We start from the raw sequence: 27,484 nt of genomic DNA on the forward strand, positions 1-27,484 counted from the left end.
TATTGGCTAAGATAAGGGATTTTAGAATATCTACAAATTACACTTTTATCTGTGTTATCCCTATCTCTCGCCAGCACAAGTTCCTGAAATGTAATTTGAGTTTTCAGGTGTCATCTTTCAGGTTCCTGCACCAATCAGCAACAACTCCTCATTTCGCCTTTTTTTTTTTTTTTTTTTTTGAGGCTTTTAGCCCTTATGTTATCTTGTGCTTTCCTAATGGCATTAAATTAGTCCCCAAGCCTTTCCAATACCTGCCCTTTCATTTCCAATTGACTGAAAAAAAAAAACCCTACTATTTGACTATAGGTAACCCACAATTCATAACTATTTTCAAGTTTATAAGTAGTTAGGTTGGAACTTGGAAAGTAAAACATGTAAGTGGTACTCAGGTGCCTAGCCTTTTAACCAATGCTTAGTCAATCTACTTGTGTGGGAGAACCCCAAACTTACAAAATAGCTTGAGCAATAGTCTTAAAGCAAAAGTCATATGGACCAGAAAAAGAAAAAGAGCCATTCCTGTGCAAAACACTGAAATTACTCCATTCAGCAACCTTTTTCTACATCCCTTTTTCTGAGGTTCAAACAGCCTATATGGAACTCTACCCCTTCACAGCCCTACCCGAGCCCACCCTCTTCCTGAAGTGCTTCATGCCAAATCACAATTTACATTCTCCAACTAGCTGCTCTCAACTAGGTAGTAAAAAGAAACCAGATATTAACTAATTCAAACTAGTATGTGAATGACTCGAAGTCTCCTAACGTTCTTAGAACTATTTGCGTTTATAAAATAGTTGCTTGTTTGAAAAATTGAGAACTACCTAACAATAGAGATTTAATCATATATGTTGTGGCACATCTGTATGATGCATTACTACTACATAACCATTTTAAATAGGGCTGGGTGCGGTGGCTCACGCCTGTAATCCCAGCACTTTGGGAGGCTGAGGCAGGCAGATCACCTGAGGTCAGGAGTTCAGGACCAGCCTGGCCAACATGGCGAAACCCCATCTCTACCAAAAATACAAAAATTAGCCATGCGTGGTGGCAAGCGCCTGTTATCCCAGCTACTCAGGAGGCTGAGGCAGGAGAATCGCTTGAACCTGGGAGGTGGAGGTTGCAGTGAGCTGAGAGCGTGCCACTGCACTCCCGCCTGGGCAACAAGAGCGAAACTCCATCTCAAAAAAAAAAAAAAAAATTAAAAAAATAACACCTACATATACTTAAGTGAATGTTTGTATATATAAACATATAAAAAGCTATAAAACAATAGCTTTTTAAAAAGCTATAAAAACAATACAATTCTAATTTTAAAAGTACACATTTAGAAAAAAGACTGGTAAGAAAACATGACAAGATGTTTTACTGATTTGCCTCTGGGGTGGTGTGTTTTTTTTTTGAGACGGAGTCTCACTCTGTAGCCCAAGCTGGAGTGCAGTGGCGCAATCTTGGCTCACTGCAACTTTCACCTCTGGGGCTGAAGCAACTCTCCTGCCTCGGCCTCCCAAGTAGCTGGGACTACAGGTGCGTGCCACCACACCCAGTTAATTCTTTTGTATTTTTAGTAGACACGGGGTTTCACCACGTTGCCCTGTGTGGTCTCGAACTCCTGAGCTCAGGGGATCCACCCGCCTTGGCCTCCCAAAGTGCTGGGATTACAGGTATGAGCCACCGCACCCGGCCAGTGAGATTTTTTTATTACCTACATGAATATGTAATTGACACAAATGTTTAAATTTTTAAAGTACAGCAAGATGATATGAAAACATTGAGGCTTGTTGGAAAAGTTACTCTGGAGCAGGGAAGAAAAACTACGTAAACCAATCCTCCCTTCTGTTCATCTGCATAGTTTTTTTCCACAACTTTAATGCATGAGAAAGAACAATGAACTAGGAATCAGGAGTACTGGGTTGAGTCAAGGAATTCACTTGATCTCATCTATAACATGAGGGTTAGAGCGGAGGGGCTCTAGGAACTCTACGATTTGATACTCAAGGATTCTCTAAAATAATGACACTCATGAAGGACATATCCCTGGGTGCTCTCTTTCAAAGTACATATGCTACCCCTCCCAGATTCAAATACATTACCCTCACCCCCATCCCCATTTCACAGGGAGCCACTATCACCTTTGGAAGTGTACTCTTAGACTTTATAAAGGGTGTGTGTTCTTAGAAATGTTAGCAAACTAAAAGGGAAATTTATCATAGTTCTATCATAAAATATAACCTTTTGTACATTTCCTTCCAGTCTAAAACAAGCAATGAATGACATCATTTCCCTGCTCAAAATTCTCACTGACCATTAGATAACATTCAAATTTCTTGCTTAATCAGGTACATATATACAATTCGGCTTCCATAATAAGGTATCAACCCATCAAATTCATTCAACCAACATACATGAAGCAGCACAAATTAGGCACCATACTAGGCACTATTCCTCCACAGAATTCTATGCTTTGGCCACACTGTTAAATAATGTGAAGCTAAAATCAGTTTTCCCCTAGTGTAGTTAGTGGTTTTATTTCTTAAGTATCTTTTTATTCAAAAATTTCATTTGCTCCATTTTCTTTAATCATATTGCAAGCAGTGTATACTTCTTGGTATTATAAGGATCACCTGAAGTCAGGAGTTTGAGACCAGCATGGCCAACATGGCAAAACCCCGTATCTACTAAAATACAAAAATAGGCCAGGTGCAGTGGCTCACGCCTGTAATCCCAGCACTTGGGAGGCCGGATCAAGAGGTCAGGAGATCAAGAGCATCCTAATATGGTGAAACCCCGTCTCTACTACAAATACAAAAAATTAGCCAGGTGTAGTGGCGCGCCTCTGTAGTCCCAGCTATTCGGGAGGCCGAGGCAGGAGAATTGCTTGAACCCAGGAGGCAGAGGTTGCAATGAGCCAAGATCATGCCACTGCATTCCAACCTGGGCAACAGAGCAAGACTCCATCTCAAAAAATAAAAAAATAAAAAATAAAAACACAAAAATTAGCCAGGTGTGGTGGTGTGCACCTGTAGTCCTATCTACTTGGGAGGCTGAGACAGGAGAATCGCTTGAACTTAGGAAGCAAGGGTTGCAGTGAGTCAAGATCACACCACTGGACTCCAGCCTGGGCAACAGAGTAAGACTCCATCTCAAAAAAAAAAAAAAAAGTTTTACCTGTTTACAATTCAAGATCCAAAGTTATCTGTCAGCCATCAGTTTTGAATGTGCCACCTAGCAGCTTTACTTTCCATTTATAATGCTGCTTTGTTCACAGTAGGTACACATTGCTATGATAGCAGCAATAATAAAATAGCAGCTACCGTTTCCTGGCTGCTCACTACATGTAAGAAACCATGTTTAACACTTTACATGAATTATTTACAATTTCTAAGCAACCTTATGGAATAACTTATTTGGGTATGGTGACTTTGGGAGAGAATATTGTATTTATGTGCCCAGGAAGAAGCAGGACATCTGAGATCCAGTTAGCTTAGAGAAACGTAAAAATTAATGAGATGGTTTATAGGGTCTAATAACATGTGCTAAGGAGCTCTAGACTGAAGCCCCATTCTAAGTCTCTGCTCATGAGGTTCCTCATTAAAACTGAGCAAAGGATTGCCCAGATGGGTCTGTCTAATCGATGGCTAACATATTTATAAAGGTACCTTTTAAATTCAGCAAAAGGTCCAAAGTGCCACCAACAATGTAGCCTAGATCCTCAAAAGCTACATGTTATGTTTGTTTTCCACACCACTGCAGGGAACATGCACCCCAGATGAAATGTGTTAGTGGGGAGGCTGAGGGGAAGTGTGTTCTTGAAGCCACAAGATAAGCACAGTCCATATTCCTGAGCCTCAAAGACTTTTGTATGTGGGGAGGGGATGGAGTATTGTTTTACTATTACTATTTTTTAAAATAAATAGACCTATTATGGAACACAATGTAAAATTTGCATGGATTTGCAAGATAAAAAGACTTCAAAGAAATCTCAGAATCTTATTTCACTGGTCCCCTGGGATACTCATTTCATATCTACCTCTACAGTCAAGTACATAAGCAGAAAAATTTGAGAGGCACTTCATGAGACAGACAAGGTGGATTCCTGTATTGGTTTCTGTGAACTTGCTCAACTGCAGAGTCTATGAACTAGGCTTTATGCTGCTTTGAAATCCCTAAGTAATCTTCTGCCGGGGTCCTTAACAGGTAAATAGTGACCAATGTACTGCTCCAAATGTGGATTGCCACAGTGTCTGATGAGCCCCAATCTGAATGGGAGGCAACACAGCAGCAAGAGACCTAAGAATCCCCTAGAGGAAGCCTGTGCAACCCACAGCCTGTGGGCTGAATGCAGCCCAATGCAAATTCGTAAACTTTCTTAAAACATATGAGATTTTTTTGCGACTTTTTTTTTTTTTAGCTCATCAGCTACCATTAGTGTTACAGTGTATTTTATGTGGCCCAAGACAATTCTTCTTTCAATGTGGCCCAGGGAAGCCACATGATTGGACATTCCTGCAAAGCTTACTTACATTCCCACTCTTCAGTGGGCTTGCTAGCTAGTCCAAGACACCAAGTGGCACCTGAGATAACTGCTGGAGACACTTTAGCTAAGCTGTCAGCCGCAGTCTACCTCTTTCACTCCCCATTTTCCATCTTTCCTGGATCTTCATCTCTTCTCTCTTCCACAGACAGCCTGCTTCATTTCCTCCCCATTGACTTTCTTTCTTGCCTCCTCTTGGATATGATTAGTTCAGCTTTCTAACAGCACTTAGGCCTAAAGACACTGCTGGTCCCATCTAAGGAAAACTGCTTTTGAAACTATGAAGGCCGCTAAGCTGAATGTCATCCTTAATCTGACTGGAGTAGTAGAGAAGGATAAGAACTGTAAAAAGGTGAATTGGCTTTTCATGGAAACCAGAAAAGAAGACATTGAATAATTTTTAAATCCATCCCCTTAACAACACAGGTTGAAACTGTTCAAAATGACTTTATATCAAGCAGGGATTCATTAATTAATGTGAAATTGGTATCATGACCAACTGTCCTTGATTTCATACATGACTCTAAGCTATGACAAAGAGTTCTGTATTTAGGCTGTATTTAGGTAAGATATAAAGAAGAACTTCCTAACAGCTAGGAAGCTTAAATATAAGAACAGGTGAAGGTAAGTAGTTGTAGAATTTCTTCTTTATAGGTATTAAAATAGAAAAAAAATTCTTTCAATTATCAGAACAAAGGACTTTATTTGGCTGCCCTTTTAACCTCCTTAAATATCAGTAATTCTTAGATTAAAAATTTTAAGATACACACTGAAACTGTATTGCCAAAAAGAAGCCTGAGGTTGTGTGGCTGTCAAAGACCACTACTCTAAAACTACTTTACTTGCAAACTCTATGTAAAAAATCTAAGCATAAACCAACAACACTGATTTATATATAAAGCAACATGATAGTTACTACAAACATCAGGTATATGTGCCTAAAATCAAAAGTAGAGAATGAAAAGAAATATCATATAAGTCTCTGAGGCTATTTTAAAAGAATAACACAGTGAATTTGAGAAATCCCCTTTAACTCCTACCTCAAATCTGAAAAATCTCTAGAAACAAGCAGAAAAGCATTTTGTTTTCTTTTCCTTTTTTTTTTTTTTTTTTTTTTTTTTTTTTTTTTTAAGGTTCTCATTCTGTCACCCAGGCTGGAGTGCAGTGGCAGGATGACGGCTCACTGCAGCCTCGCCCTCCTGGGCTCAAGCAGTCCTCCCACCTCAGCCTCCTAAGTAGCTGGGACCACAGGCATGCACCACCACACTTGGCTAATTTTTTTATTTCTAGTTTTCGTAGACAGAGGATTTCACCATGTTGTTCAGGCTGGTCTCAACCTCCTAGGCTCAAGTAATTCTCCTGCCTTGGCCTCACAGAGTGCTGGAATTACAGGCACAAGCCACCACGCCTGGCCTAGAAAAATATTTTAGAGGATAAATTCTACCACTTTTTTTTTGGCCAATTTTCAAAACATTTTTCCTATAAAACACAAGGTGTTAAGTCTCTGGGCATGCCCCATTCCCTACCACTACATTCTATAATTGCAATTTCTAGGCTTGATAAAACAGTATCCTTATTCTCCACAAGTGTAGTGGCACACTACAGGCATTAAGAAACATGATCAGAGAAAAACAAACTATTACCTCAGAAAACAATTTCTCAGTTTATTCCCACAAAAACTCAAAAAGAGATGGTGATATCAAAGAATCCTGGATTTTTGTCCTTAAGTCAAACAGATGTATTGCCAGCGGTCTGGTTATGCTGCTGTTTGAGCTTGGCTGAGTATATTACTATGCTTCTCTGAAAATGAGAACAGCCAGACCTCTAACATTCTTTCAGCCTCTTATAATCTGTAATTTTATGATCTTGAAAGTGTTTTCAAAAGCACTCATGAGCCTTTCTCATAACTTCTTCTCCCTCCATTAACCTAAGATGCCCAAAGAGTGGATTATGCTAAGATGAGCAAGCATTCCTCAATCTTCTTCCTTTTCTCCTTTCTATACATAGCCACTCCTTTCTTTCCCTAAAAGACTAATTACCTGGTGGTAAGTGAAATGAATCAGGGTCACTAAATCTAACCATTATCATCTTTTAATGTAATGGAGACACAGAATCAGCTCCTGATTAAATTTCAACTCATCCATAAATTTTTAAGGACATCAAACATGTGCAAACTGTTTAGTAAAATTCTAGAACTTTCACTTCAGTATTCTGATATTCTAACTATAATATAGAATCTTACTGATTCATACTAATGATTCAAACTATATTTCACAAGTGAATAAACAAGAATAAATAAAACAAAGATATCACAACATAAAATGTGCTTTGCCTACCTTTGCTTTACTCATGTTTAACACCTCATAGAACACTCTTCAATAAGCCAAGACATTTTTCAGAAAAATAATGCTGTCTTGGTAGCCCATATTGCCAAAGAGCTTGCTAAAACACAGAATAACAAAGTTTTATAGTCCTTACGATATTCAGAGTCTTCCAAGTCTCCCTCTTACAGCCAAAATAATAATGTTTACCCTAAATCCAGAACTGCAACTATAATAAGCTTGGCTCCCAAAAGTAAAGGAGCAAAAAAGCAGAGAGCTTGGACTCAACCATAAGATGTCTATATAGCGATGGGAAAGGAAGGGAAAGAAGAACAGTACACACTCTCAGACTTAAGGAAGTTTGAAAGACATTGGAGAGACTATGTGATTCCAACATACTAAAATCATGATGTATGCTTCATGACGTATGCTTATCTAAGTGTACAGGCCTTGCCTTTTAAGATTATACAATTTAAACTGCATGGATTTGTCAAAGACATGATGCAAAAATAACCAAAGACAGATCTAACATTACACTGGAAATTGAATTGAAAATTGAGAAAACTAGAAACTGCAAGTTAAACTCAAGCTTTAAATGAAAACGTTTCCATAAAATTTTATAAACATGAACCATCTTGCATTTTAAGCAATTGTGGGGCCTTCAATATCCCAAATTCAGAATTTACTTTTCTTTAAAAGACATCATTTTTAAAATGCTTAATAAGGGAATCTGATATTCCACATTTACAGATATGTGTTAAGACACACCGTCAGACTGGTGAGGGCATCTGACTCAGTTCCCTGGTTTTTCCACTAAAGGAGCACCACATAGATCATCTCATTCTTCACTTTACCTTTACTAACAATATAGTTACCCACCCCCATTCCAAAAATTCCCAGAGACAAGTCCATAACCTCCTTCTGGCAATATATTCTGTTGTTGCTATCTTCTCTCCCCAAGATACAGCAGGAAATACAATATGTTCAGAATCTTCTTAGAAGAGAATTTCACTTATAGAGAAATTCTATTGTAATTTAGAACTCCTGAACTATTTTTCTTAACTAGGCTTTTTTAAATGAATAGAATCTTAAAAGACTCATTTCTTTTCACTCTCAAAGTTATAGCAACTGTGGAACTGTTATTAAGAAGTCATATAAAATTTAATTAAAAAGCAGCCATCATTGTAAATAAAGTGTTTATGTAATACTCAAAATAAACCAATAGTCGGATGCTGGAAGAATGTATCACATAAGTAACATAATGCTTTATCCAAATATCAGAATGATAGGCCAATTTTAAGGCCACAAGATCCATACAATACATTAAAATGATAATCAGTAGTAAATACACTAGGGAAAGAGGTGAAAAGTAAGTATAGTTTTCTAATGCCACAGGATTTTTTCTCAAAATAATAAAAAGTTTTCACTTTAAATATCTGACCTTAAGGATTCCAAAGCTTTCTTTGGGGGAAAAAAAACATAAGAGACAAAATATATTAACTTTTAGGATCAAAAAAAGATCTCTGGTAAATAAGACAACATATGAACAAAGGCAAATTCTTCTAAACCTTAAAATTAAGCACAATGTATATACCTTTATACTATCAGAAGGGAAGCTGGAATGTCTAAACTTTCTATAAATTCTTTAAGTATTCAATTAGAAATGCTGTTACAATTGGTCAAGAATTTAACTTTCTTCCAAGGGAGTCAGACTTCATTAATGGATTTAGGAGTAGAGAAAGGATAAAAAAATCTAATCTGTCATTGGAGACAACTTCGACCAAGGAAAAGAACATCTTTCTTTTGCAATGAGCATTCCATGTCAGCGAGGGCACAGAAACATTAGTACTGTGTTCCTACACAGGCAATCTTTCCCTGCAGCATCTGTTGCTAATTGAAAGGGACTAGAATTACAAAATCCTAGTCAATTTCTCTCACCAGCTCTTGCTGTGTATAAAGATTTTCTATGCAGGGGCTGAGCATTAGTCTTCCACTGCAGCTGATGACTAAAGAGCAAAGAGAAAGAAACACAGAAGAAAGCATTTTTTGTATCCAACAATATATAGAACTAAACTGTGGGAAGGGGGAACAGCTAAGCATGTCTTTTGTTAGCTCAGAAAATTACCGTTCTATAAATACAACTATTCACCTATAAAGGTCTATTAACATCCTAGTTAACCAATTGTATATTTCTTCTGTTTGGGTAGACTCCTTTTCATGTAAATCTTCAAAAGTAACCATCAATATTATACCAATTATGTCTTTTATTTCTGGCTCCCAGGCACGCTGCCTGGGACACAGGAGGCATTTAATAAATGTTTGTTGAATAAATATATCAATCTTGTATTTTGTAGCACTGTCCATTCAAGGCATTCAAAGCACCTCCAAAGCCCTCATCACATTCGCTTTAAGTTCCATTGAGCACGCAGATCTACATCAAGTCCTTTTGCACTTTTACAAGTTGTAGGCTAAAAAGTTTAAAACATTATCTAAAGCATACTCAGCAGCAGGAAGAAACAAAGATTAGAGGGTGAGAGTGGAGGCTGGTCAGCTGACTGCACTATTCCAGGCAAGAGATGAAGGTAGCCTAAACTCAGGTGGTGGAATGGACACCTTCCAGTGCTCCCCATGCAAAGCACAATGACTGCCTCTGGATGGTACAGTTTGCTCTGGCACAGGGGGCGTGTGTTACATCAAGAAAAGAAAGCTGGGCTGGGCACAGTGGCTTATGCCTGTAATCCCAGCACTTTGGGAGGCCCAAGCAGGTGGATGACCCGAGGTCAGGAGTTCAGGACCAGCCTGGCCAACATGGCAAAACTCCGTCTTTACTAAAAATACAAAAAATTAGCCGGGGCATGGTGGTGGCCGCCTGTAATCCCAGCTACTTGGGAGACTGAGGCAGGAGAACTGCTTGAACCCAGGAGGTGGAGGTTATAGTGAGCCCAGATCACACCATTGTACTCCAGCCTGGGTGACAGAGCAAGACTCTGTCTCAAAAAAGAAAAAAAAAAGCTGAAAAAACCCTGGGGGAATAAAGAAGACAGGACTGGGAGATAACTCAAGGTTTTTTCTATCCCTGTTCAGTTAAAGGAATTTAGGCACCTAATTCCATAAAATGTGCCACAAATTTGTAAGTTGGTTCTATTTGGCTGGTGGGCTGGTGAGACCATTTGTATCAATTAGAAATATTTTTTAAATGTTACCAAAAACAAATCCATTTAAATGTATTGTAGGACAACTACACTACCTAGCCGGGGTATTATTTTAAATATAGAGACAATTTTTTTAAGTTTTTGTATATGACAATAGAAAATGTTACAACCGAAAGCAAAACTAAAAGCCATAGCAACTATGAGAATAAAATTTCATTTTAATTCCAGGTTTGGAATGCTCCTCTAATAGTTATAAACTAAAACATCAAAGTTTAATAGCTTAAAGTTTACAAGTTCAAAGGTGCAAAGCTGTTCACAGGGGCCTTGTACTTGAAATGAGTCAAGTCAGACAGAAGAAACTTCCCTATAGTCTCACATTTCTGAGGCAGATCTTCATTCTTACATGATAGACTAACTAGAGCCTGGAATTTTCATTTCCTAGCCCATCGTTTCAAATGGGCATTTTGCTCCTTTTTTCTTATTTTATACTATTTCAGAAAACATTGACTGCCTAATTATCCATTCTATATTCCATGAAGTCCTCCAGCATTGTACTCAATTGCTTATTCAAATGCTGTATTTGTTGAGCAGGGTACATGAACTGTTTGAAAGTTCCTGGAATCACATTACTCTAATTAGCGTATTATCCAGAGAAGACCAATGACAGAGACTGGCACTTTCCAGAGAGAGAAGTCTGCAGCAGCTGGGGCCCCCGCTCTTCTCCCAATGCTGCAAGGTGACAGGGGATATGTGGTGCTGCTCCACCCTATACACATTTGCTTTTTTGGCTCACCTCAGTCTCTAGCCTCGCTTCCTGCCACCACCTCATCATTTATTCAGTTGGTTTTTAGGTAATTCAATTACCTGAATCCCTGGGCCTGCTGTATTGTGGGAAACTGAACGTGAGTGCAGACCATACTCAGCTAGGTCAGGCTAGGCTTGGCTACATGTCTAATTCAACTTTTCTCCCACTACCTAGCTCTGAATTTCTTGTTGTCGTGGTGACCTGGCAACCATGTTCTGAGCTTTCCTGCAATTATCTGTATAACTTGGGTCAAAACTCCTTAATTTCACTTGATTCAGCACTCGAGAGCCAAGAATTACTTGTTCAAGGGAGTTTATAGGTATCATTACTATACGGTTTTCTTGTGAGATAAAATAAGAAACTAGTAACTACCACATGACTTCTGGTTGACTGAATATAATTGTAATTCTGAGCTCTAAACAATCTTGCTTACTCTCTCACCCTGTATTTCTAGTAGGAAAAAACCAACAGCATGCCCCATTTTCCATCGATCATATCACAACAACTCCATTCTGAAGAGCCATCAGGTGTCACAGTGTTACCCAACCAAAGCCATTACAGTTGATTGATGAGAAAAAGGCTAACTGAAAATTGTGAGAATGACAGGCACAGCTCTCGCACTCGCTTGCACTCTCTCTGCCGCTCTGCTGCTGTGTTAGGCAGACAGCTACATGCACGGCTATTAAAGGAGCTTCCGAAATCCTACTTGCCTTATCCTCACTCATTTTTAAAAACCTTAGCATTTTTAAACATTTATTCAAAGGAAGAATTTGTGAAGAATTGCTTAGAAGGAGTAAGACCTGGTAACCTAATGGAGATTAAAATTTACAAAATGTTATGGGATACAGAAACTGATGATTTGATAAAAGTAGTTAGCCAATTGCGCTGGTATATAATGTTTAAGACTCAGCATTACATCTTTGTTAAACATCAGAGGCAAAAGTCAGTTCACTTTCTTCTTTATAATAATGCAGTGGTGAGGCCAATTACTGAATAGTTGACAAAAGTCAACTGAGATATGAAAAATGAAAAAGCATTACACTGTAGCTAATACTTTAAACTATAAGTCTCTAGTCTCATGTTCCTCTTCTGAAAAAGAAATTTGCCCAAGATCATCAAGAAAAAAGGTTTGGGGTAAATAAAAGGTTAAGATTAACTTATTTTTAATACTCTAAAGCTTGACATAAACCCTCCACTCCAAATATCAGGTAGTATTACAAAATGTACAGAGACATTGTTTTTCACCTCTTCCGTATCAAAACATCAATTCATTAAACTTCTCTTGGGATGTGCTAATGTGTCATTTGCTAAGATGCCAAATAACAGGGACTGAATTCTTTGCTCTTACTTTGTCTCATTCTCACCACTAGAGACAAATCACACTCAGGCCTGATAGGAGAATCATGATTTCAGAATAGTCTGTTTCAATACGGAGCAAACTTAACCGAGATGTGATGGTGACTGGCCCATGGATTCCAGGGTTTTAGACCCTCAAGTCCCCCTAAAGTGATCCTTTAATCTTCTTTGCACCACAAGGGCCTTGCCTAGACAAGGTAAGACTTGTGTTAACTTGAAGCCTTTTTTGCTTGTACTCTATACTCACGTTACAAGTTTCATGGATATACAGTGGTGAAGTGTATCAAGAAATTTTCTTCAGTGGAAAAGTCTCACTATTCTATGGCAAACTGAAAAATTAACTGGTTCTCCTGAGGAATAAATAGATTTGGTTTTTATGATGATAAGAACTGAGGGCAAAGGACTAAACATACTTGTTAATCATTCGAGGAAAACATTAAAATACTATGTACAAGATAGCTAGCTATTGCTGAAGTTTTGCTTAAGGGTAAATAAAACAGTTACTGTCTGAAACATAATATTTAAATATTAACCATAAATATTTTACTCAAAATTATTCCTATAGTTCCCTCTTGCTGCCACCTTCTTTCTGTTTTAGGAAAAAAAGTGGTATCTCCTGGTTATGTCATTATTATTTTGAAATATACATCTATATTTATTTGCTTTCACTATCAATATCCCATTCTTAACATTAGATTTCTCATGTTTGCTGAAATTATCCAGGTCCCATAAATTATCATATCTAAATATTTCTTTCTTGTTTAAACAATTTTGTTTGTTGAGAATCTTGACATTCAACTTTCACCCCAAACAAAAGTTGTTTTGGCTTCATTCCTCTAAATGAAAGTATTTTCCATAAATCCCTTATTTCCACATGATATACTTTATGTACAAACTCTATCAATCAGTAAAAATACATACTCAGTCATCCTAATAAAATAATTTTTTAACTCTACTAACATTAGATAAGAAATCAATATTTACCCTTGGGGGAAAAATCCCGCCTTAATAAGATAAACTTCAATTTTGAGTACATTTTATGTAAGGAGGATGTGTGACATCTGTGATTTTACTTATATCCAACAAATCTATTTTGCTACTGTCAAATTGAGGCCTAGAAAGTCTTAAATAAATTTCCCGAGGTCAAGCAATGAGTTAATACCTGATCTGGGACAATACACAGGTTTGGTAGTTCTCAATTCCGTCAAAATGTTCTAAACCTTAAAAACTTCTGATAGCCTCAAGATATTTTAAACTCCATCCATGGTCTGAGTCCTAGTTTTAATTATCAGATACATAACTATTACATGGAGCTCCATGCCTAAAAAGAAACAAATGCCATGGAAAACATGTTTATGGAGAAGGACAGGGGAAACTATTCCCCAAAATATATTCCTGGATTGTTTGATAAAGTCAGGCTAGAAGAGCAAAGAAAGGTAGTCAATAAATGTCATGCTCTAAAACTGAATTTTTACAGATAGTTTTCAGCATGATTTTTCTATGTTTCACTTTTCACCGTCAGCTGTGAGCTGTTTCCAAGTGTGAAATTGCCTAAGAGAGGAAGCAAAGCTGTCATTTGACATCTGGGAGCATGGAGATCGGGCTGCAGTGAAAAGCATTTTGGACTTCTTCAATTTATACACATATGCACCTATAAATGCTCAGGTCTGAAAAGTACTCAATGACAAATATCAATGTAAATTTCAAGCATTTAAAATTAAAGACTCATAATAGGGCAGAAAATAAAAGTGAAGGACACACACTGATAGGATACCATATCAACTTGTTCAAGACTAGAATGGGAAACTTAAGTGACTATATTAGGTTAACTAACACAAATAATTTCATGCACTTGTCTCAGATCATATATTAAGCTTTCAAATATCATTTTCTTGTATTTTTGTTTAAGAGACAAGGTCTTGCTATGTTGCCCAGGCTGGAGTGCAGTAGCTATTCGCAGGCATGATCACAGCACACTGCAGTCTCATACTCACAGCCTCAAGCAATCCTCCCACCTCAGACTCAGTTTTTGTTTTTTGTACTTTATATGCTTAGTAGTACAAGTTCTATTTTCTAGCTGTTTTTGAATGATAAGAGTCAAGAAAAAAAAAGTAGTAAAAAAAAAAATTTTGACATTTTATTTTTCCTTTATACTTAAAACACTATAAACAAAGGTTTATTCTTTATTATCATAAGTTAATAAATCAAATGATAAAGCATATAAAATCTTTTGGCTAAAACTTTTGTGTGTATGTGTGTAAAAACAGATATAAAATCAGAGTAACCAGAGGAAAGTCCTCCAGAGAAAAATAACCAATTTACTCCAGTTTTTATTTTCTAATCCCTCACAACAAAAAAACAGAAGAACCTGTGTATCCTAATAAAGTATCTAAAAGTCTCCTAATGTGGAAACCAGACAGTGTTATATTTATATTGTCATGCTATACAATCTGTTCCTACTTTGTGGACTATTTCTTTTGCCTTTTCTCTTCCTGAACTCCATTCTGTGTTTCTGTGGTATGAAAGGAACCCATTTACCATGAATGATGTTTATTTAAAATAAAACCTTTCTAGAGAATCATCCTAGATAATCTAAGGATACAAAGTGAATCTAAAAGGAATGGCTTCTACTTTGAAAACAGGGCTGGGTTTGATCAGTGAATTCGTATTCTCAAGACCCTCTTGATGGGTCTGCAGCTGCAGCCATTTATGCGCTGGCTTTTTCACAGATGTAGACAGAGAAAGCTCCATGGTTTTTGTCTTTTTGTTGTTGGATTTGTTTTCTTTAATATAAAAAAGTGGCAACTTTTTAAAAAGTTCTCAGTTTTGTTATAGAAACTTGTGAATTTCGGGCATCCTTGGGAGTATACATTGTTAAAATAATTATGACTTTTTAAAATCTAGGATCACAAAGTTGGCAGAAACTATACTTAAATAACAGAAGGTGATCATTTGCATTTCAAAATTTATCTGTCTTGCTTTTCCCCTCAATTAAACCAAAACATGGTGATTCACAGGTTTCTGTGTGTGTGTTTTTTCTTTTTTAAACTTATTTATAGAGCAGAATAATGGCCCCCCTGCTAGTTTGGCATTTGCTCAAGTTTCTGTCCATGCAAATCGAATCTGTTACTGGAAATTTTTCTCAAAATATAAAGGCACATCATCCACAAGATAAAAAGATACACTGCTGATATTATAAAGTACAGGGCAGGTGGATAATGTTTTCAGGACAAATATGTGATAAGGATTCCCAGGAGGTGAAGTGGCAGGGTAGAGGGTGCACACTGTTTAAACAGAAGTGAGTTGCTCTCATCATAATCTTGTGACAACTTTTCTTTCTAACCAAACATCAGCTGCTTAACATGCTTTAGAGTTACTTGGACAATAATACTAAGGTTAGACTTGGGAAGTAAGAGGGAGGGGATCACATGAAAGGAAATTACTTCAAGCCTTAGTGTTCCTAAGAGTAGATCAAAAGGTGGTTAAACAATCTATGCCCCATGTAGTTACTGATTTGTATTTTTAAGCATTGAAATATTAACATATTATCATTGCTTCCATCCTTTGAGGAGAGGAAAACCTATCTGTAGTTTTGATTTATCAGTAGCACTGCCTATGAACTTTTGGGGCAAACAGTAATTTATAAGTTTTTGCTCCAATTCCCCTTAAGTTATAAGTGAGGGGTACGAGCACATAGACTTAACCAAGTTCTATAACTCTCTAGATTTAAGGTCATCTTAAGTAGAACATTGGTATTACTTTTCTATTAAGGCCATTACTTGTTTTGTTTTACCTGGTTGCTAAAATTAACAGGCCCAATGAATGGAAAGCCTTTCCACATTGTTCACAAAGCATGCCATAACACTAGAACACTTTTGCAACTCACAAAGCTTGGAAGTACAATTCTTTTATGCAAATAATGACAACAAAGCACCTCTTCAGACTACAGCTTTTTTCAAATGCTAGTGAAGGACAACCTGGAAGAGGACAGCAAAATCCATTAATGGTAGACTGCCACCTGCTGGTCAACTAAGAGAATTGTAATTTCTGGGACAAGGCTTAAAAATTAGAAACTGATCTGTATTAAATTCGGTATTTCAGTATATGAAATCGAAAGTGTGTATCTGTTGATGAATGTAATACAGTTCTGTTCCACATATATTAAAACTCTCATGATACCAACATGTTATGGATATTAAAGTAAATATGACTGTGCTTGAGAATAAAGAAAAATAATCTGCTAGAATGCTCAAGCACAAATTTACAGATAGTTTCCAATAAGTAACAATATATACACTTACTAGGAACCAGGAGAAAAAAAAGAAAGTAACAACAAAAATAAGAAATAAGAAGCTACTTACAAATATTAAACAATATTCCATAAATGTTTGGTTTTGTTTTGTTATATGGTTCCCACTGCACTTCACTTTAGGATGTAACAGGCATGACTCAAAAAAACTCCCAAATTAAGTTTGATTCTAAAACTTCCAAATTCATTATAATTAACAAATATATTTCTAAGTACACTGGAACCTAAAATGTTATTTCTTATCAAATTAGAAAGTGGGGACGATCTAGTTTTTTTTAATCAAGTAACTGTAATGAAGTGAATTAAACATGAAATTTTTTATCCTATTAACTAATATGATTTCAATACATAACATCACATTATCTATTTGAGAAAAAAATGTAAGTGTGCTCTATTGTCTCTAACAGTAAATAAAAACCAGTCTTAATTTGAAGGAAGAAGGAGGAAAAAAAAAGAAAACCCTAATAGTTGCTTTCAGGAACGTTTTAGGATATTTATTTTATAGGTTGGAAAACTTTGGTATTCTCTACTGCAGAAATAATTCTTAACAATGGAAGTTGTAACTAGAATCAATCTAGCTCTTTTAATCCTTATCATCATCACTTCCCATTATGCAGAGAAACAAGGTTAGCATCAATACATTAGTTAGCTGTTAAGTATTAAATACTTTATTGATCAACACCTAAGCAGATTATGTCAAAAAAAATCAGCTTGAAACTCCTTTGAAAGCCAATGGGGTGACAGGTGAAGTGACTCTGGCCATCCAAAGAGGCTAAACAGTAAGCAAAAGGTGAACAAACTTTGGATTCATAATACAGCCCCATCTGCACTGATGACTGAGAAAAACCAACTCAAATGCAATTCATATGCTTATGCTACCTATAATTGTTAGTAAAAGATCTAACACCCACAGAATAAATCTCTAATTTTTAAAAAATAAAGACAATACAGTAAGGGCAAGATAAAACTGTTGTGTCTATAAAAATTTGTTATAAAATGCCAGGTTGGCACATCACTAAAATCATATTGCATTTTTAAAACCTCCATTGTGCCGGGGACCATGGCTCATGCCTGTAATCCCAGCTGTTCCAGAGGCTGGGGCAGGAGGATTGCTTGAGGCCAGGTGTTCAGGACCAGTCTGAGCAACACAGCAAAGCCCTGTTTCTATTTAAAAAAAAAAAAAAAAAATTTAAATTAGCCGGGAGTAGTGGCATGCACCTGTAATCCCAGCATCTTGAGCCCAGGAGTTCTAGACCAGCCTGGGCAACACAGGAAGACCTCATCTCTACAAAAAATGTTTTTTAAAAAAATTATCCAGGCATGGTAGTGCACACCTGTAGTCCCAGCTACTCAGAAGCTGAGGCAACAGACTGCTTGAGCCCAGGAGTTGGAGGCTGCAGCAAGCCATAACAGCACCACTGCATACCAGCCTGTGTGACAGAGTGAGATATGTCTCAAAAAAAAAAAAAAGAAAGAAAAATATCATGCATCTAAAGAGGATCAGGGTATTTAAAGGTCCTTGTAAACACTAAGAAGTTAAGACATTTCTAAGAATTCACTGCAGTTCTTAGTGAGGTATAAACTCATTTAATAATATTTAGTGAGGTATAAACTCATTTAACAATAATATATATGTGGACACACATATATACATACACATATGTACCTATGAATTACTTAATTGGTTTAGCCCCAACTTTTCTTTTTTGAAGGGTTAAACAGATAACCAAATCCAACACATATGTAAACTGCTAGTGAAAAATACAAAAATACAACTTCTATAAAGAAATGAGAGCTGCCGAACCACTTTTTCAAGTGAAACATTTTAGGAGATTGCTCTAACCTGGGGCACAGTACATTCTCTCTATGGCATCGCTGTCACAGGAATCTTCAACCTCACTCCACCTGCTAAAATACGTTAGCTGAATGTGTCCTAAAAACAAAACGACAGGAGAAATCAAAACATTTTTCTCTTCCATTTTCTGCAGAAGTGAACTGTAATTACTCCTTTTGTAGCTAAAAACAGTATCATTAAGAATAATGGCATCATTAAGTACTAGAAGCTATTACTGGGGGTGAATTTGCTGCACTGATAATGAAGCTCTAGACAGGAAATGAAGATACTAATTACAAGATAAAACGCCTACTCAGTTAATTGGAAGCAACAGCGAATAAAAAGAAATGCATTTGCAAAAGTTCCTGACCTCTATCATTCAATAAGATGTTGTTTGGGTTCAAATCGCGGCACACAATTCCCTCTCTATGTAAAGCATCAAGGGCTACCACCATTTCAGCTGCCCATCTTTGAATGCAGCCCTCTGGGATGTAAAACCTGGAGGTTAGTGCTAATTTTTTATCAAGGTCCTCAAAAATCTGATGTATTTCCTTGTCTCCTTCTAGCGCTAAACCACTTTCTCCCTTAGTCTCAGAGTCTCTCTGGAATAAAGAAGCTGGTTTCTCTTTAGCCAAATCATCAGTCTGATCTGTAAACAGCAATACTTCTTCTGTTTTTAAAGTGTCTGTGCTTGCAATATATTCATTAGCACCTGAGAGTGGACTACAAATATGGAATAAGCTTTCTTCTGTGTTGTTTGCAGTTACTGCTGACTCAACCACTCCAAGTCCTTGAAACTTGGGATCTGAGCTGGGTAACAAAGACATATCTCCTGAACTACTATGATCAACAGCTGCTACAAATAACATCCTGGGATCCTCCTGTGCATAGTGTTTCTCTGTTATACTATGGGATTTGGGCCCAGAGGGATCACTCAGTTCCTCTATGCCTTTCTCCTCACGTGCTTGGCATTGTTCAGTACTAAGCCTAAGGCATAAAACGTCAGGGGCTTCCAAGAGTTTATTTTCTATTATCCCTATATTAGTTTGTGTAAACTTAGTAGCTCCCATTGCCGCAGCTTCTTTTGTTGGCTCCAATTCACCAGGTAAATTTACAAGAAGATCAGGTCTTCCTTCATCAGTACCACTGACATCATCAAAAGCAGCATCTTTAAATGAAATAACTGGCACTGAGTCATCTGAGCCCCTGCTAATGGTGTCCTGAGCTTTAAACTCTACCTTGCTTTCACTAGTATTAAAACTCCTAGAAGCACTGTCTCCATCTGGAAGAGTAAAGAATGGTTTCAAAGGTTCTGATTTTAGACTATACAATTTTTCTCCAAAGTCAAGTCCCAGGAGTTCACTTGCGCTATCCTTACTGTCTATCCTAAAGAATTCCATGGGGCTATTTTTTGATCTACTGAGGGAATCTGATGTTCTTGGAGAACTAACTGCTTCTGGGTCATCGTTGGGGAAGAACTTCAGCTCATGAGCTCTCAGCTGTGTGCTGGGGCTGTCACTGTCAGCAGCAAGGTGTGTTGGGAAGCTTTTAATAGCTTTAGTATCAACACCATTCCCTTCAGTCTTCATGAAGGGCTCCTCATTCAAAGACCCTGGTTCAATCTTTTCTTGCCCATATTCATTGCATAATGTTAAATAACTAGTAGTACATTCTTCTTCTGAACTTGAACCAGAATCTGGCCACTTTGGAGAGCTATCTTGGCCATCATCTTCCTGGTTGCTGTCATCTTGAGAACTTGGAGTAAGACTACTCTTCAAAGGCAGAGCTTTAAGCATGCTTCCACCATCACTTCCTCTGGATTCAAAGCTACTGCTGTCCTGAGGACTAGAAGTTGGCTGTTGCAGGTGAACTTTTGCAAGTGTAGATTTTTTCACTTCCTTGATGTCAAAGCTTTCTTCAGGACTTCTGTTTAGAAATTTACTGATATATGACCACAGTTTGCCACCTGTGAACAAGTATAACAAAACAAACAAAAGTATTAAGATCTCCAAAATGACATTTATTTAAGCCATTAGAAAAACAAAAACTATCTTAAAAATCAATCAAAACAAGTCAATAATACCCATTAACATCAAGTGTGCCATAAGATAAGCATATTTAATAAAATGCTTGTTATTGCTGACTGATGAGTATGGTTTCAAGCACATCTCCTGATATCAATTTTTTTTTAAGTGACAACCTATTTCTTCCTTTGAAGGGAAATTAGTTATAACACATACTAATATGAAATTTCACAGCTAAAATTCTACTCTAAAGTTAAATATCATTTAGTCTTAGAAACATCTGATTATGTTCTGTTTATACAATAATCTGATTATGTTCTGTTTACACAATAATTTTTTCATGCATGGCCCCTTGGTCAAGTGGAAATACATAAATAAGTGCTGTTTAAAATTGTATACTACAATGGGGGGAAAAAGCAACAATATTATTCCATTTTGAAAATGTCCAGTCTAGGATTGGAGGAATTTGGCATGTGGTATATAATTATGCCTTTATAAATGGCATATTAATATTTCCCCTTTTATGCCCAGCCTTACATGTAATATGTTGTATAAGTAAAGCTATTGAGGAAAATTAATTGGGCAACCATTAATGAAGCAAGCTATGGAAATTCTGACTGTGTATTCTGACATATATCTTTAAAACTAAAATCATAAAAATCACTTTCATGTAAATCAGAGAAATAAAAAAAATCCAGTATTTTAACAGCAATACTTGTAGTTATTATTTCACCAGTTTCCTTTTATTTTAACCATTAAAACACCTCAATCCCTTTGTCAATTATAATTTTTTTGTTAAACAATTATAGCTAAGTACCAAAAACCTGCTATAACAGTAGTGACTAGAAACAGTATTATAAGAAAGAATAATTAATTAAATTTGATCCAGAAATCTCAAAAGCAGTAACTGCAGAAGTATACTTTGTGGAGACAGAATTGTAGTTGCAAAGAAATGATAAATTAAGAATAATGTGTTAAAAATAAATCCCTCTATTCATATAAAGAAGACAATTTTTCGGCACATATTTATTGTAATCATTAAGCATCATATGCCAAGGGTACCTAAACCTTAAGGAAAATAACCATTGACAGTCAATCGCATGTGTAAAAAAGTCAATGGAAACATCAAAAATACCTCTTCCTATTTCACATTTCATTTCGAGAAATTCAATAAATACATATAGCACCTGACATGGTACCTAGCATAGAATAAATGCTCAATAAAGGCTAATTGTCATAATATTAATCCTAGGATTCTCACACACCTCTTTGTAGCAGCGATCTAGTTAACCATCTTCCCTATTTTATTTATTTAACTTTTTTTTTTTTTTTCTTAGAGTCTCACTCTGTAGCTCAGACTGGAGTGCAGTGGCGGGATCTCAGCTTATAAGCCTCCACCTCCTAGGTTCAAGTTATCCTCCTGCCTCAGTCACCCAAGTAGCTGGGATTACAGGCGTGTGCCACCATACCCAGCTAATTTTTGTATCATCTTCCCCATTTTGATAACAGTTAGTGGTATAGGATATTATGACATTTAACTTTTTCCTCTCATTTTTTTCTTAGCTAATGCTTTCTGTCCTCTTTAGAGTATACTCAGTGTTTCACATTTCCCCATATTTCAACTGAAGTTTAAAAGGAGCTATGCATTGAATCTATATTCTTTAGTCTATTGACAACAATACTCATATTCTCTTACCACAAATACCTATATTGTGGCATTCTAACAATGCTTGAACCTAAAACTAAAATTCTTGTATGCAATCCAAATAAAATGATTTGGGTGGTTTTCAATTCTCCTAGATGATGACTACTTTGAGGAAAGGATCAAGTCTTTTTCATCTTTGTATGTCTACTGCCTACACAATGTGCAGGACATAAAAGTCACTCCTTGTTAAATCAGATGATGAGATGTACCATATAAGCAATCCATAAAGTTGCACTGATCAGCAAGAAACGGTACCTTTTAATAAAGTTCTAAGAAAAGCTTCATTCATTCCTAGGCCAATTCCACCTGAATAAACTACTGAAATCTAAAATTCAATGTACTTAAAGACTTCATTTTTTGGGATAATGCTATAACTACAACTAGATCCTTACTTTAAGTCCCTCCTGTATCACTCTACCCTACTAATTGCTGCCTAATTAATCTTCCATTTCAGCACAGATCTTATGTCATTTCTGCATTCAAGAAGCCTTCCATCTACTGAATCATATACCAACTCCACATAGGCATTTGAACTTTTGAGTAATACAGTTATCAACCCATGATTTGGTCCTCTCCCCCTACTCAACAAAGAATTCATGAGATGGGCTTTTCCTCATACCATGCTTACACTTGGAATGTTTTTTCTAATAGTTTCCCCAGTATCTGCTTGTGAAAATCTTACCTATTCTTGAAGGTCCTTCAGAATCTGTTCTCTTTTACCAATTTCTATGTATCCTTTAACTGGACACAATATATATCTTCTCTCAATCCTCTATCATCCACCTTCATACTCCTTATGACATTTACATCATATTAATATTACTTTTATGCTTTTATTATCTCCTTCATTAGACTATAAAGTCTTAATAGCTGCAGGCAGAGGATTCTATCTAGCATGTAAAACAGGTATTAAATAAATATTTATTAAACTGAGTTATAAAAAGATAACATCTTTACAAATTTTTTGAAAACCTTTCAAGGAAAAGAATCTGTAAGTAAGAATCTATAAGGATCTATAAGTATAATGTTGTTTTGGGGGTCATATGTTCTTCCAAAGACATATATTAGCCTTAAAAAAAAAACCTGTTATTGCTAAAGCGCATAAAATTTGTCTAATTTTTAACACTCTAAGACTGTAAATGATACTTTTCTAAGTCTTTTTGAAGCACATAAAATTGTAGATATTGAACCATTTTAAGATATAAAAATTAGAATTCATAATGTTTAATTAAACCTCTTTGTCTCTCCTCAGATTTTAAGTCTATTGTTTTTCTACAAGATTGCAAAGTAAGTTTTTTAATTTGCTTGGTCAGAATTAGGACTTAAATTTCATACGTATGATAAAACACTGCTATCACAGCAATCAAAATTATCTTTTGGCCAAGCAATTCAACTTGAAAAAAATCTGTCCTACATATAATTCTCAAAAAATATAACAAATAAAAACATGTATGTATAAATACATGTTTATACATGTATTTATATGAGTACTGGAAACAATTTAAACATCAATTAATAATAGCCATTTGCAAATACATAGTGCTTACCATGTACCAGGTACTATTCTAAGCATTTTACATATACAACTATTTAATCCTCACATCAACCCTATAAGGTAGGTAATTAATATTATCTCTATTTTACAGAGGAAATTGAGACACAGAAAGGTTAAATAACTTGCCCAAAGTCACACTAGAAATGGTGAGCCAGCATTTACATTCACATAGCATGGCTCCATAGTCCTTATTTTTAATCACTATACTGTATGCCTCCCTTAATACGGACCTAAATATACTGATAAAGATATACTAAAGGCGTCCAAGGCACACTTTTGAGATGGGGGAAAAAATGCAAGCTCAAGGCAATATGTAACACCCATTTAAGTTTTTTAAAAACAGACAGGTAGGGAGTGAATGTTTATAAACATAGAAAGTTATTGGAAGATATATAATTACTGTTAAAAGAGTGCCTATTTCTGGGGAATAGGTCTGAGCAACAAAGTGAATAGGGAGGGATAATTTTTATTTTTACTTTATAGACTTCTATTTTGTTTGAATTTATTTTATAAATTAGTTTTATAATTTTAGAAAACTAATTAATAAAAGGAGAATCATTTTACTCCTTGGGGCCTTAAGTAACTTGGAGAGAAATTCTTTTCTACCTCCTTTCTATTTTGTATATCCACAGTCAGAGACTTTTGGAACTTCTGCCTTTTAATTTGGTCTTTCATCTTTGACTGACCCAGTATTCAACAATTATACACTGAGCACCTTCCAAATACCAAATATTTTGCTAATTCATCATACATATGATGAATATTACATAATCCCTAATCTTAGAAACTTAAACTCTCATGGCCTTGACTGAATACATTTTGTTTCCTCACCTTTCTCTTTCAAACAGTTTAAGAAAGGGCTTTATTAAAAGGAATAGTAAATATTTTAAACCTCTCTCCTAAAATCCTGAGTGATATATCCTAACTGTCTACTCAACATCACCTGAATATTTAATAAGAATCTCAAATTCACATGTCCAAAATGGAATCCCTGATTTTCCTTCTAAACTTACTTCTCCCACAGCTTAGCAAACAGAAACTCCATTATTTCAATTATTTGAGCCAAAAACTTCGAAATCATGTAAAACAGAATCATGCCCATTCTACCTTCAAAATACATTCAGACTCTATTAACCATTCTTCACCACCTATGCCAGCAGTCCCCAACCTTTTTGGCACCAGGGACCAGTTTCATGGAAGACAGTTTTTCCATGGATGGGGACAGGGGTGGGGGTGGGGGTGGAAACTGTTTTGGGGTGAAACTGTTCCACCTCAGATCATCAGGCATTAGATTCTCATAAGGAGTGTGCAACCTAGATCCCTCTCATGTGCAGTTCACAATAGGGTTTGTGCTCCTATGAGAATCTAATGCCACTGCTGATCTGACAGGAGGCGGAGCTCAGGCAGTAATGTTCACTTGTCTGCCACTCACCTCCAGGTACCTGTCTGTGGCCTGGGGACTCCTGACCTACACACTAATACCTTGTCCAAGCCATCAGCATTTTCACCTGGGGTGCTGCAGCAACTTCCAAATTGGTCTCCCTGGTTTTCCTTCTGCTCTCCAACATTGTTTTCCACAGAGCAGCCAATGATCCCTATCTCATCACTCCTTTGCTCAGCATGCCCCAATAACATCTTATCTCATTTAGAATAAAAGTCCAGTTCTTAACGTGGCCTACAATGCTATACAGGATCTGCCTGCCTGCCTCCTCACTTCTCTAAGCATTCTTCCTACCACTCCTGTTCCGCTCCAGCCACACTGATCCTGCTGTTTCTTGGACACCAAGCACACCCCTTCCTCTAAGCCTGTGGACATATTTGTTTCCTCTTGCCAAGACATCCTTTCCTTACATATCCACACTGCTCCCTCTCTCGCTTCCTGAAGGTCTCTGGTCAAATGTCCCTTCTCAATAAGATGACCACCCTATATAAAATAGCAAACCACCCCTCTCACCTCTTTGGCATTCCCTTCCCCTTTCCTTTAATTTTTCTCCATAGCATATTTACCTCCATCTGTCATATATTTACTTAAATATTTGCTTATTGTCTGTTCTGCCTCTATAATGTAATGTAATGTAAGCTGCATGCAGGCAAAGTCTTCTGTTTTGTTCACTGCCAAATTAGAACTATGTCTGTGTCCCAGCAAGCACTCAATACATTTCTAATGAAATGAATTAAAAATGGAAAGAAAGAGTCCAAGAGACTCACATAAATCATGAGTAGTTCTGTAAGCAGTAGAAAGATAAAGCCACAAATCATAAGTATTCAAAGCATTCATGTTATGGAGAAAACAACTGTTCAAGGTTTGCTTTCTCAGTAATAACTATTCACACATATGAAAAGTTACTTTTCTATGACATAAGCCAACTTCCTCATCTACGGAGGTGCCACCGATGTGTAAAAGAAAACACACTGTTCATCACCCAGTTCACTGCATTGCTCAAGCCAAATCTGAGAAATTACTGTAGATTTTCCTCTTCCTAATCTCAAATCCATCACAGGTCCCATTGACTCTACCCTCAAACATCTCGACTGGTGCCCCAGAAGGCCAAGCTAGCAGCACCTTTTGACTAGCCTCCTGTATTAGTCTTTTTACTGCTTCTATTCTTGCCTTTTTACAACCCATTCCCCATACAAGAGCCAGTGACCTTTTTAAAATGTAAATTAGATTCTGTCACCCCTTAAGAAGTCCAATGGTTTCTCAATGCACTTGAATAAAAGCCAAAGTCCTTACTCTGCTGTACAAGGCTCCCGCCTACTTCTCCAACAGCCTCATGTACCAACATGTGCCTCACGTTGTCCTCACTCTGCTCCATTCCAACCAAATGATGCCTTTCTTGGTCATCAAACATCCCAAGTTTGTTTTTACACTCATCCCTGTATCTGTATCTTACATTGAAATGATTGTTTCTTTTGCCATTCAGAACTTCTCTTAAATGCCACCTTCTCAGAGAGGGCTCCCTCGACTACTTAATTCAACATAGTCCCCCAGTTGTTATCTATTAGATCTCCCTTTGTTAAAGATCTGTATAGTTCCTTTTATTATCCAATGTTCTCTTGCTTTTTGTTTTTCTGTTTGACTTTTCACAACAAGAATTTAAGTTTCAGGCCTGGCGTGGTGGCTCACACCTGCAATCCCAGCATTTTGGGAGGGTGAGGCAGGAGAATCGCTTGAGGCCAGGAGTTTAAGACCAACTTGGGCAACATAGAGAGACCCAATCTCTACAAAAAATTTTAAAACTTAGCCAGATGTGTTGGTGCACGCATGTAATCCCAGCTGAGGCGGGAGATCACTTGAGCCCAATAGTTCAAGGTTACAGTGAGCTATGATTGTACCATAGCACTCTAACCTAGGAGACAGAGCAAGACCCTGACCACCCCCCAACCAAAAAAAAAAAAAAAAAAGAATTTTCTTGTCTTGTTCACCTAAAAAGGAGCCACTATACAATACATGCTCAATAAATTTGCTGAATATTTAATTAATCCAGAGTCCCTATTTGCACTATAATTTACTATCTTTATATTATAAAACCATCTTAAAATTAAACAATAGACACCTAAAATGAATGGTCAAAAGAGACAAATTTTATGGTCATGTGACCATTCAAAGTCAGGTATGGTCGATAGTAAAGAAGGATCTAAAATAGTAGAAAATTTAAAAGTCATAAGTCTATGACTTTAAGAGATTATAAAAATTTTCTATATTATTCAAGTAAAATCAATTGAAACATCAGTTTCAAGAGGTATAAGGGATGGTGAGAAGATGGTAGAAAAAAACTGAAAAATGATTTGGAGAAGGAAGAGGAAGAAGAGGAAGATACAGCTACAAATAACAGAGGTAAGTTAAGACTGAAAATTTTGCCATAGATAATCTCCAACATGAATAATCCACACT

The 27,484-nt window shown here is 36.6% G+C and overlaps 1 protein-coding gene across 8 annotated transcripts in view; it reads right to left on the reverse strand.

The window, feature by feature from the left end:
- RPS6KC1 (ribosomal protein S6 kinase C1) overlaps window positions 1-27,484 on the reverse strand; it is a 242,999-nt gene that overhangs the window by 44,650 nt on the left and 170,865 nt on the right. For all 8 annotated transcript variants that reach the window (XR_004030093.1, XM_030812886.1, XM_030812883.1 and 5 more), the window contains 2 exons: window positions 18,676-20,271; window positions 18,315-18,404 (listed from right to left, as the gene is read on the reverse strand). Coding sequence is in view for 7 of the 8 variants with exons in the window: in XM_030812886.1 (XP_030668746.1) it covers window positions 18,315-18,404; window positions 18,676-20,271 (1,686 nt within the window). In the remaining variant the exon portion in view is untranslated. The remainder of the gene's footprint in view (window positions 1-18,314; window positions 18,405-18,675; window positions 20,272-27,484) is intronic.

This window comes from Nomascus leucogenys, chromosome 5 (assembly GCF_006542625.1).
Source record: "Nomascus leucogenys isolate Asia chromosome 5, Asia_NLE_v1, whole genome shotgun sequence".
Classification (NCBI taxonomy): domain Eukaryota; kingdom Metazoa; phylum Chordata; class Mammalia; order Primates; family Hylobatidae; genus Nomascus; species Nomascus leucogenys.